The 13117-nt window shown below is 41.6% G+C and overlaps 1 protein-coding gene across 2 annotated transcripts in view; it reads left to right on the forward strand.

Annotated features, from left to right (window-relative positions):
* The window catches only part of rgl1 (ral guanine nucleotide dissociation stimulator-like 1), a 50086-nt gene extending 39314 nt beyond the window's left edge, over positions 1–10772 (forward strand). For both annotated transcript variants that reach the window (XM_062998827.1, XM_062998828.1), the window contains exons 10-18: positions 439–528; positions 634–720; positions 845–877; positions 3343–3464; positions 4325–4414; positions 6071–6260; positions 6413–6634; positions 8330–8444; positions 9524–10772. In XM_062998827.1, coding sequence (XP_062854897.1) covers positions 439–528; positions 634–720; positions 845–877; positions 3343–3464; positions 4325–4414; positions 6071–6260; positions 6413–6634; positions 8330–8444; positions 9524–9711 — 1137 coding nt within the window. In that variant the 3' untranslated portion in view covers positions 9712–10772. The remainder of the gene's footprint in view (positions 1–438; positions 529–633; positions 721–844; positions 878–3342; positions 3465–4324; positions 4415–6070; positions 6261–6412; positions 6635–8329; positions 8445–9523) is intronic.
* Positions 10773–13117: the final 2345 nt, after the last annotated feature.

Here is a 13117-nt window from a genome sequence, read left to right on the forward strand (position 1 = left end):
ACAAAAGGGGAGACATCAGACCTTAAAAAGTAGAACATCAGACCCCAAAAAGTAGAACATCAGACCCCAAAAAGGAGAACATCAGACCCCTAAAAGGAGAACATCAGACCCCTAAAAGGAGGTCATTACACCCCAAATGGAGGTCACCACCACCAAGTTGCCACTGTTGGGCCCCTGACAGGCCCTCAATTGCTCAAACTGTATCCAGTCATATTTGTAAGTCGCTTTGGATAAATGCAGTAAATGTAAACGTCAATTGATCATTAATATATTACAAAACTGGCTGGTGCCAACATCAGAGCTGGCATCACTGCATCTCTCATCTAGCTGAGTCCACATTTTTGCTGAGAACCTCGTATTTATTTAAGCGACGACTCTTCCTCCTATAAGGAAATAATTAATATAATAATTAATATACTGTAACTCTGTCTTGTACAGGAGGGCACGTCCAAGTTCGCCAACCTGGAGAACTGCGCCAAAGAGCATCAGAAACGCTCTCAGAAGAGGCTGCAGCTGCAGAAAGAGGCGGTGAGTGTGAGCAGTGGACCGATTCATAGCTGCTTAATAAATGCATGATTTATAATTCATACAATATTGTAATAATAAAGATTCTTATTATGGTGACTCCTCCAGGGTGCCATGCAGGGGACGATTCCGTACCTCGGGACGTTTTTGACAGACCTGACCATGCTGGACACGGCACTACCAGATCTCGTGGAGGTGAGAACTCGTAATATAGCATATAAAGTCTCTGTAAAAGGGGCGTGGCTTTCTTTATTAAAAAACACATATTATTTAAAAGTACCCGGAGCACTTTCTAATTCTTTTATCTTCTCTTCCACAGGGCGGTTTGATCAACTTTGAGAAGAGGAGAAGGGTGAGTGTTTCGCCTCTCTGAGAACTGATTGAGCCAAGCAGAGATGACTGGCAGAGATGAGCTGTACCTAACACGCCCTGTTCATACACACTGCTTAAATTAGGGTGTTCAGAACCCGATTAGAATTGGGTTTACTAATTAGAGGGTGATGGTCACTAGGGGGTGCTATCATATTCAATTACAGCGGTACCTTAAAACGCTACATCAGTCGGTTCTGGGAGCGGCGTCAAGTTTTAAAGACGTTGAGTTTCGAGGTATTTTTTCCCATAAGGATGTTTGTGAAACCTGTTAATGCGTCCATGGTCCCGTGGAGCTGCAGATATTTTAGCCTCATGTAAAATAATGAGGTTGTTTTTGACACTTAAACACTGAAAATAACACAAATATAATATAAACACTGAAATACAATTACTAACAGTTACACATCAATAAAAATACAATAAAAGCTGCACTTTAGATTTACTTCTTTATCGTTTCCTGACTCTTCTTAATGGTGGAGATGCTCGATTCCCTTCAGCACCGGCGCATTCACATGAGAAGTGACAAAATCGCTTCTGCGCCGCTGTGCCGTTATTTCCTATGAAGTGTGACGGCGGTGCACAAAACTCACCGTGACTTACTGTAATAAAACAGCGAGTGAGGAATGTGATTAGTGGAGGAACTTATGAGCAGTAATAATGAAGAGAAGTTTAGTGCTCCTGTCTCCTTCTTTTACTACATTAAACCACGTTAAGCTTTATTCTGAACCAGAAGCGTTTTAGACTCTGGGAGAAGCTGATTCTGATTCTTACCGTTTCTCAGAAGCTGGAGCTGTAACACAAGTTTAAAAGTGAAACAGGGAGGAGAATCCAGATAAACACAGATACATGTGGAGCTGGAACCCTGGATCCCTGCTAGTCTAATGAATTTGAAATTTAGTGGCTTTTTCGAGCTCATTTGCCTAAAAAACATCACTAATCGTGTGATTAATCAGGTGTTCTGACTTTTTCAAAAGCTTATCACTGCTATTCCAGCCCAGGGCTCTAGACTAACCTTTTGCACTGGTTGCACTGGTGCGCCTAACTTTTTTTCTTAGGTGCACCAGCACAAAAGTTAGGTGCACCCAAATTTTCGACCGCATCGCATTTAGCACCTCAGTTTTACAGGTTCACTTTTTTTTTTTTAATCGCTGTCCATATAGGCAATATTGACTTGTAAATGATTAACTAACAATCTGGTCAACATAAAGTTCTTTATCTGAAGCACAATTCTATAAGAAATGTAACTTACTGAAAAGGTGTTGTTGCTTAAAGTGCTTCACTGAGCTGAAATTTAAGATAAATGAAATAAAAAGAAAATCTAAATTAAAAGTGCAAGTGTTTTAAGGGCTTCAAACTGCACATCTCATTTAATGATAAGAATATTACATACGGTTAATGCAGTAACGAGATGCATATTATTGACGTAGGCTACATGACATGACATTATTACATTTTGAGTCAGTTTGCTGCTGATATGTTTAAAGTGCCTTAAAAAAAAGATGAACTGTGTGATATGACGTGGTAAAAGTAACCCGGACAGAACGAACAACGCTTAACGTGAAGTAAATCCAGTTAAACACAGAGACATGTGGAGCTGTTAGATTTACTGGATTTGATGGTTATTTCACACAGATGTTTGTTTGTATCATGGAGCTTTAATGATGTTTTATCTATCGAGTCGAGCGCTGAGCAAATCGGTTATTTACATCGAGAGTCGCGGTGAAAGCGAAGCGCAAAACTCTTCTCACGTCAATGAACTAAAGAAAACAACAACTGAGACAAACACGTCACGTCTTCTAATCACCGATATTTGTTTGATGTTTTTACATAAAAACCAACATCTGTAACAGCAGCACAGATGCTCACACATATCCTACACACTCCGCCATGATATTACTACTCGTAACTTTCGCTGTGTAACGCCCACCGTTGATGGCGCTGGTCCCGCCCTTCACTATCTCTGATTGGTTTACATATATAGATATGATTAGATTATGGGCCTAATGTGTGTCTGTTGTTGCACCGGAGACTTTCAGAGTCACAGAGACTTTTTTTTCCCCCCTCGAACGGCTGGTCGCACCGGTGCGACCTCAGATTTTTTTCAGTCGCACCATTGAGAAATTAGGTGGCATGTGCGACCAAATTGGTCGCACTCTAGAGCCCTGCAGCCAAGCTTTGTAAAATTAAGTAGCAACCACCTACCAACACGGTGTCTACGTCTGTGCTATGGAGTGTGCATGCTCTGTTTTCTGTAGTAAATGCAGGTTTCTGGTTGCATAGAAAACTAGAGTCTCGCAAGATTAGAAGAAGTATTGCACACTGTGACCCAGTAACCGATTGCAGAATATTTTCAACCTCATGCTTGTAAGCCAGGATAAAAATATCATTAAACCGTCACCACATGGCTGAATGATCATTAATAACAGTCTGTTTACGTCTCTGCAGGAATTCGAGGTGATCGCTCAGATTAAGCTCCTGCAGTCGGCCTGTAACAGCTACTGTCTCAATCCCGACCCGGCCTTCCTGCGCTGGTTCAAAACCCAACCTCAGCACACCGAGGAGGAAAGGTACACACACTCCAGCTCTCACATTCACTCTGTTTACTTTCTTACACGCGTGGTTACGACAGACGGACATTGTTTACACCGCACGGGGGAATTCGACGGATTTTATTAGAAATACCGGGGTCCAAGCATAAATTAGTGCAGCTAGTGTAGTGTAGATCTCTCTACACAGACACATTTTACGTCATCTTACACTCCCGAGAAGAGGGCGTGTCTAAATTCTTAAATCCATTAAAATGCTCCTACATTTACTTTTACATTTGCTGCGTTTAGCGGACGCCTTTATCCAAAGCGACTTACATTACAGTTACAGTATACAGTCTGAGCAACTGTGGGTTAAGGGCCTTGCTCAAGGGCCCAACAGCAGCAACCTGGCAGTGGTGGGGCTTGAACCAGCAACCTTCTGATTACTAGTCCTGTACCTTAACCACTAGGCCACAACTGCCTCCTACTGAGGCGCCTTAATTCTGAGTGATGATCTGACTGAACAACGAGGGAGCGTCCGACGCCAATCCCAGCATTCAGTGCGGCACGCTTCTGTGTGAAGTTTGCATGTTCTCCCCGTGTCAGTGTGGGTTTCCACCGAGTGCTCCGGTTTCCTCCCACAGTCCAAGAACATATGCAGTCAGGTTAACTGGAGCTACTAAATTGCCCCAAGTGTGTGTGTGTGTGTGTGTGTGTGTGTGTGCCCTGTGATGGACTGGCAACCTGTCCAGGGTGTTTCCTACCTTTCACCCAGTGAATTGTACCCACCACGACCCTGACCAGGATAAAAGGGCGGTAAAACAGACAATGCATGAATGAATTAATAAGAGCACCACACAAAATGGGATCTGACCGCTTTGCTTCTGCTTTTTTTGTAGCCACGCCCTGTCCTGTGAGATCGAGGGAGTGGGAGACAGCAGCCCGACGTCGCCGAAGTCTCGCACCAGCATGGTGAAGAGACTCAGTCTGTAAGTCTGACCCGTAGAATTGTGTAGAATTAAAATTTAAATGGGACATGAAACACTAGATGAAGTTAGAATTAAAAATACAAGATAGATTCCCACTAAAAATCCTCACAGGTTTAAAATCTACTTTAGTTTACATCAGCTAACGGTAACTAATCGTGCTCGGCTTATCTTCTGTTCTTTATAATAAACCAAATCAAATTTATATCAGTGTGATTTTCCTTTAAAAATAAAATCTATTATTTTATAAATGTGAATGACTCTGTTAAAAGAGTCATTCTTGATGTGAATGACTGTTTAAATGAATCATTCTCAAAATGAATGACTCTGTTCTAATGAGTCATTCTAGACATTAATGATTGTGTTCAGAGAAATCATTCTTGACATGAATACCTCTGTTAAATGAATCATTCTGGACATGAATGTCTCTGAGCAAACGAATCAGTTTCAACATAACATAACTCTGTTCAAATGAATCATTCTTCGGAATCAAATCACAGAGCTGTATTTTCGGGTATCTTTGAAATCACGGCACCGCGACCGACACGCACATTTCATCACTGCTTACCTAAGATTTATATTTAATATTAAAAAAAAATTAATTTAATCCTTTTTTAAAGAACAGAAGCTAACATGATTTACTGTACGCTTTTGTTTACCTTTGATTCTGTTCTTTAAAAATACCCAGGAATACAGCTCTGATTTAATTATTTAAACGAATCATTCTCAACATAAATGACACTGTTCAAAGTAATTTGAACTAAGTTATTAATGTTGAGAATTATTCATTCAGTGATTTGTTTGAACCAGATTATTAATATTAAGAATGATTCGTTTGAACTGAGTTATTAATGTTGAGAATGATTCGTTTAAACAGAGTCATTTATGTTGAGAATGATTTGTTGGAACTGAGTTATTATTGTTGAGAATGATTCGTTTAAACAGCGTCATTTATGTTGAGAATGATTCGTTGGAACTGAGTTGTTATTGTTGAGAATGATTTGTATGAACCGAGTCATTTATGCTAAGAAATTTGTTTGAACTGAGTCATTTATGTTGAGTGATTTGTTTGAGCCAGGTTATTAATGTTGAGAATGATTCGTTTGAACCGAGTCATTTATGTTAAGTGATTTGTTTGAATCGAGTTATTAATATTGAGAATGATTCGTTTGAACCGAGTCATTTATGTTAAGTGATTTGTTTGAACCGAGTTATTAATGTTAAGTGATTTGTTTGAATCGAGTTATTAATATTGAGAATGATTCGTTTGAACCGAGTCATTTATGTTAAGTGATTTGTTTGAACCGAGTTATTAATGTTAAGAATGATTCGTTTGAACTGAGTTATTAATGTCAAGAATGATTCATTTAAACAGAGTCATTTATATTGAGGAATGATTTGTATGAACAGTCATTAATGTTGAGAATGATTTGTTGGAACTGAGTTATTAATGTAAAAAATGATTTGTATGAACCGAGTCATTTATGTTGAGTGATTTGTTTGAATCGAGTTATTAATATTGAGAATGATTCGTTTGAATCGAATCATTTATGTTGAGTGATTCATTTGAATCGGGTTATTAATATTGAGAATGATTCGTTAGAATCGAGTCATTTATGTTGAGTGAATTGTGACCGTCAGTATCTTCCCATCTCGCAGGCTTTTTTTGGGAACAGACGCCACAGCCGCCGCCGCTGCGAATTCCCCGGTGAGAGAGACGCCCAGGTCGCCTCCTGCTGGTAGTTCGGGGGAGAGCATGGACTCGGTCAGCGTGTCCTCCAGTGACTCCAGTCCCTCGGACAGCGAGGGCATGACGCCCACACACACCCTCCACTCACAGATGAAGAAGGTACGTCATGCAGTCCGGCCTCCGGTTTGTTTCTCCTATACGGCCAAAAGTGTTTAGACGTCCTGCCTAATTAATAATATTATTAATAATATTAGGACTCGGTGTCCAAATACTTTTGTCCATATCGTGTGAGTTTTTCCTGTTGTGTCCAGATGTCCGAGTCGTCCTCCTGCACCTCCCTGCACTCCATGGACACGTCCTCGTCCTCAGCTAGCGGCCCGTCGGCCTCGTGCAACCACCGCCGCTGCGTGTCGCTGACGCCCACCACGCCCACGTCACCGGCCTCGCCGGCGTACAACACGCAAACGCAGGACGCCTGCATCATCCGGGTGAGCCTGGAGCACGGCAACGGGAACCTCTACAAGAGCATCATGGTAAGCAGCGGAAAGTGAACTCAAACTAGGACACACATTTGCACCGCCGTATCCAAGCCTACATATTTCTCCTCTTATATTCATACCTGTATTTATATATCGATTATAATCTATATTATTATTATTATATATTATTACTACTATTATACCCATTTATTCCTATATCTAATATTATATTTTCAATCTTTAATATTTATCCCTATATACACTTACTGTATATATAAACCAATGTATATTATTGCTCCTATTGTAAATAGTCATACCTGTATATATATATATACATATGTGTGTGTGTGTGTGTGTGTGTGTGTGTGTGTGTGTATAAATGTATTATATTATTACATTATATATACAGTACCAGTCAAAAGTTTGGACACTTTCTCATTCCTGTGGTTTTTCTTGATATCTAGATTAATAATGAAGACGTCCAAACTATGAAGGAACACGTATGGAATTATGTAGTGAACAAAAAAGTGTTAAACAAACCAGAATATGTTTTATATTTTATATTCTTTAAAGTAGCATCTTTTGCTTTGATGACAGCTTTGCACACTTTTTGGCATTTTCTCAATCAGCTTCATGAGGTGTAGCCACCTGGAACGGTTTTCAGTTAACGTTTGTGCCTCGTCTAGAGTTAATTTCTGGAATTTCTTGCTTTTTTAATGTGTTTGAGAGCATCAGTTGTGCTGTGCAGAGGTAGAGTTGGTAAAATATAAAACATATTCTGCTTTGTTTAACACTTTTTTGTTCACTACATAATTCCGTACGCGTTCCTTCATAGTTTGGACGTCTTCAGTATTAATCTACAATGTAGAAAATAAAAATAATCAAGAAAAACCACTGAAGAGAAGGTGCTGCCCCTTTGTAAATATGTGTACCTACATGTATATATCAGTTATAATCTATATTATTGTTATTATATATTATTATCTGCATCTTACTTTTATTATGCTCATTCATACCTAATCTAATATTATATTTTTATATTAAATATTTATCCGTACATATATATACTGTATGTATGTGTATATATGTACTTTATATTATTATTATCTGTATATTATTATATATTACTATCTATATATTACTACTATTATACTCATTCATACCTATATTATTACCTATATATTTTATATTTAATATTTATCCCTACATATACTCAAATATATAAAACAATGTATAGTATTGCCCCTTTGTAAATATGTGTACCTATATGTTTATATCGGTTATAATCTATATTATTGTTATTATATATTATTATCTGTATCTTACTTTTATTATGCTCATTCATACCTATATTTAACATTATAATTTTATATTAAATATAAAAGCCGTAGCCTAGCGGTTCAAGCCCCACTACCACTGCTAGGTTGCTGCTGTTGGGCTCTTGAGCGAGGCCCTTAACCCTCAGTTGCTCAGACTATATACTGTAACTGTAATGTAAGTCGCTTTGGATAAAGACGTCTGCTAAATGCTAAAAATTTAAAAAAAATATTTATCCCTATCATTTCTCCTGTTGTAAATACTTATACCTGAGACCAGAAACGAGGCAGGAAATCGGTGCAGTGTGTCAGAACTCAGCAGTGTGTCTGATTTTAAGCATTTCCTTTCAAACGAGTGAACTTTTATTCATCCTCAGTGGTTTTAAACACTAATTTTGATATGAATTTCTCACACGATGTCTTTTTCCCGCAGCTGACCAGTCAGGATAAAACGCCGGCCGTGATCAGCAGAGCCATGGCCAAACACAACCTGGACGAGGAACAGGTCGAGACCTACGAGCTCGTACAGGTCATATCGGACGAGAGAGGTGAGCACAGGCGTCAGAACCTCCGAATTTTACCCTCTAACCTGTCGGGTTTCAGTTCTGAAAATCCTACATGAAGACTATAAACACACGTCTCTGTTTATCTGAGTGACTGACATTAATAATCTATATTTACAGTCTGGTGTAAACTCAGATTTTGCTTACAAGTGAATAATCCTGCGCTCCGTCATTACCGCAGTTTCCTGACAAATTAAACATACCCACTTCCCTCTGAAATCAGTAAACAAAAAAACGTTTTCCCAGCGTGCCTTGGAGTTTTTTTGGAGCCACCTTGTCTTTCCAAAAGTTCAGGAACTTCTAAAATACCTAATGAGCCATTTCAAAAATGGTACTGGACCGCAAATGGCCTGTGGGCCGAAGTTTGGACGCCGCTGCTTTATGACAAAAGTACGACGTAACAGAGTCGCCGTTTTTGTTCTCTTCTCTTATGCCAGAGTTTTTAGGTGGGTCATGAGCCAGAAAAATATGTCGCAGAAATAAGTACGCGAACACCTTCTTGTGGAGGCTTTAAGTTACATCTTGTACGCCACAGTGGGACCAGATTGTGCAGAGCAGAGAGGGTAGGATGAATTATTGTGTTGCCTGGGTTGCACAAAAATCACGGACAAAATGTGGGTCGCTACACGACGCTACCCGAGCGCCCATAATTGACGCATTAATTTGTTTTGTATAAAAACATGGGACGCTCAGGTTGGTGCGACGGTCCGAAACACTCGCCCACCACAACAGAGAACTTCGGTTGGAATCTGAGCGCTGCTAGCCGCCTGACACAGTGGGCCGTGTCTGAGGGAGGGTGGGATGGATAGAGTTTGATGTATTGAGGTCGTCTGCAGGAATAGTGGAGGAACACATGGAGCAGAGCGTGTTATGGCTCTTAAGTGCTAGTCTGTCACTCTCCTCGGCCATTGTAAAGGCAGTAGGGAGCTGGAAATGACTCGGTTGTTAAGAAAAAAAGTAGAAAACGTAAATAAATAAATAATAATAATTAAAAAAAACAAAGATGCCACTGTAAAGCTGACTTTCGCCCCCTGGTGGAATTGACTTCCTCTCTCTTTTCTCAGAGCTGGTGATCCCAGACAACGCCAACGTCTTCTACGCCATGAACACCTCGGCCAACTTCGACTTCGTCCTGCGCGCCCGCGGCGCCGAGGGTCGGCCGGTGCAGCTCCGCTCGCGCTGCAGCTCCACGCTGCCACGGACGCAACCGCGCAACAGCCTGTCGCTGCGACTCAGCAAGGTCACGCTCTGACCGTCGCGTCCCTGCAGCCCCGCGCAAAAGTCCACGAAGTATTTAAAGTAAATATACGTTAATAAACCTCCCTGAACGTCTGCACTTATATTTCCCGCCCGGTATGTCACACCTTTGGTGTCCGAACTTTTGCGTGGGACTGTACGCCGACCTCCGAACAGACTTGAGGAGGACGTCTGGGTCATGTGATCTACGTGCAATCTTCTAACCATGTACACTATCCTATCCTGGATCCTACGGGCTTGTGGAGCTCGTGAAGCCCCTCTTAAGAGCTGCTGGACTCTTTTTTTGGACGTGATTTATCAGTATTCAGCTCCTGTCGAGCGTTCTTCCATCTCCTTGGTCCTGAACGACGATGGGAGTCTTGCGTCAGTATTGGATTCGATGGATTGATCGATTGATTGATTCGTCATTATGTCGACGTCTATATATATATGTGTGTGTGTGTGTTATTTCTTTCATGTCCTTGTATGCATTATGTGGACAGCTATGTAGCTAAAATAGCACTCGGCGCCCCCCGCAGGCCCTAATCGTGAGCTGTATGACGAACGCAGGTACAGTGCGTTCCGATTGGCTCCCGCTCGGCTCTCGCTCGGCTTTCAGACCCCTTGGAGGAGTCGCACACCAGCGTGAAGGCTCTCGGATCGGGACCGAGCTGAGCTCTGATTGGTTGCGCTTGTTTATAAGTGGGTGAAGTTATTATGTAAAGAAAAGAAACACAGTGATGGACAGAATTTCAGTCGTTTTGTCTACAAATGAATGTTAGTTTATTGATTTTTTTTTGGTGAATGAATGTGTCAGATGACTGTGAAGCCGTGAAAATGAAAATCAGTGATATTCAGATGATGCAGCGTCCCGAATCACAGCTAATAAGAAGTGTTAAAGAGCAAGTACAGTTCAAGTACAACGTTTACATTCACCTGTGAGTCACGTACATGCCGTGACAGTGTTGGGAGTTTGAAGATTTCGGCGACTGAATTTTTAAATGATCAGAATTTCACCATGTGACCCCCTGGAAACCCAACCCGCCCGTCACCCTGAGAATAAAACTTAAAGAATGACGCGTAATTATTATCTGAATTATAATTATTAACTGCAGCAGACAAATTCATCCACTAGTCTGCTGGGTGGGAAAAGACGGGGACTAAAAAGTGGGCGGCTGTGTAAGGACCCTGGTTAGTAGCCCAAGGTGCCTGTACAGAAGTGGAAGAACGTGGAGATCAGTGTGTGACTCTCCCTGTGCGAGACCGACCTCATGCGTCGATCCACCGAAGTACGAATAAGGCCGATAAGAAGGGGTCGGCGGAGCACACATATCTGAGGGAGGGCGTGTCGGGAAAACATACCCTCCTCGTACACCATCGGGGTCTCCAGCAGAGGAAGAGGAACTGGCTACGACTAAACTGTGAGGAAAAAGGAGAAGCTGTAGAAATAAAATAGCAAACGTTCGTTAAGCAAGAAGGAGAATTTATGTCCCCGAATGATTAGAATTGTGGGCTGAACTGACGCGTCCGCTGTATTATGAATACTCGTGTTGTGTTACTGCACTTCACTCTCACTCCCGCACAGCGTCGAGCGCCCCCCAGTGTGTGATATTCGAACCCGCCGCTCGGAGCCTCGCTGCACTCCACGTGTTTCATCTTCTTGCATTTTTATTTCATTATTTATTGTTCGACACCTGACTGATCTCACACAGCGCCTCCTGATTACACTCCGACTCTCAGCTGTGTCGGAAAGGAATGAAATATAAAAATTGGACTTTATAGAAAACAAACGAATGAAAAAATTAGAAAATCGTAATAATAAACATCATTTCAAAATGGATAGTTACAGAAATATATGTTTAAAATCATTAAATAAGTTCACTGTTAGACTTTGTTGTTAAGTCCATTAACTCTCCATGACGACCCGGAGTCGATCCTCATCTCTGGACTCGATGATCAGCGTCTGTGAGGTGTTCTGCATATTTTGCATCCTCTCATAATATGCAAAACTCAGTGTGCCACTGCAACCCTGACCAGGTTCGAGTGCTTGGTGAAAGCGAATGAGTAACGTTTCCAGTGCCGCTTATACTGCAGACTTTTAAAGATGGAAAAATGATGGAATTAATTTAATTGGATGTTCGGCCCACTGGACCAATATTAATAAAGATGTGACGGCGGTGCTATCGGTGGGCAGGGCGTCTACACAGGCGTGATTGGCGATGCCCGGGCTGGTATAGTCCTGCAATGTGGAACCAGCTTCGCCACGACCCTGACCAGGACAAAGCACTTGATAAAAATTTAATAAAGGCGCCCAGGTGGCGCAGCAGGATATTCCACTAGCACACCAGCGCCGAGAGTCTGAACTCCTCGGTTCGAAACTCGGTGTTGCCTCTGATCGGCTGGGCGCCATCTAGCGGGCATGATTGGCAGTGCCTGCTGGGAAGGATGACTGGACTATGTGGGTGGGGTCTTCAAACTCTGTGTAAGGACCCTGACTGGTGGATAGAGGCGCCTGTGCAGAGCGCATGGGTGGAAAAGGGTTCCATTAAGGGCTGCGTGCGGGTCGTCGAAGGCGTGAGCAGCAATATACCCACCTCGACTGCAAAAAAACTAATTGACTACATGCATAAAATATATTTAAAAAATATAATAAAATTAAAAACATTATTAATTTTGTGCCTCCTCGTTCACGTTGTGCCCTCTGTGATTTATTTAAAGATTTTATTTTCATGCCAGCGTCTGCAGCGGCGGCTCAGATTTTCCAAACCGTCAGTCAGGCATCATGTGACCAGTTCATCCATCTTCTAAAATTCCACTTCAGCACTTGTGAATTTTCACATTCCGATTATCTCAAGTGTTTCTTTCTTGCCAAAGAATTCTGTATCAGCATCAGCTAGTAAATAAATTATTACAGTTATTATGATGGATTTTTTTATGTCATTAAATATTAATTTTCCTGAATTAAACTGAATTCTCTGAAGAACGAGTGGAAACGAATTTTTATTCTCATGGTTTTATTCACTCCTGAAGGACCTGCCGTCACGGTACAGCTGATACAGTCTAGCCGGAAAGTGTGCACCCCCCCCTTTCACCTTACACGTTTCCACTGTGTGATGGTCCATCCTAGATGCCTAAGAGCCCAGAGAAGTGGACGCCGCTTCTGGACGTGGTTGACATAAGGCTTCTTATTTGCTCAGTAAAGTGTTAAGTATGATTAGTGCATTAACTCTGTATTGTAGAGCTTGATAAAGGTTTGATAAACTAATCCCTCACCCATGTGGTTATATCAGCTAGTGTTGAGTGGAGGTTCTTGATGCGGCGCCGTCTGAGGGATGGAAGATCACGAGCGTTCAGGTTAAGCTTGTGTCCTTGGCCTTTATGCACTGAAATTCCTCCTGATTCATATAGGGGGGTGGGCTTCA

This window comes from Trichomycterus rosablanca, chromosome 7 (genome assembly GCF_030014385.1).
Source record: "Trichomycterus rosablanca isolate fTriRos1 chromosome 7, fTriRos1.hap1, whole genome shotgun sequence".
In the NCBI taxonomy this organism is placed as follows: Eukaryota; Metazoa; Chordata; class Actinopteri; order Siluriformes; family Trichomycteridae; genus Trichomycterus; species Trichomycterus rosablanca.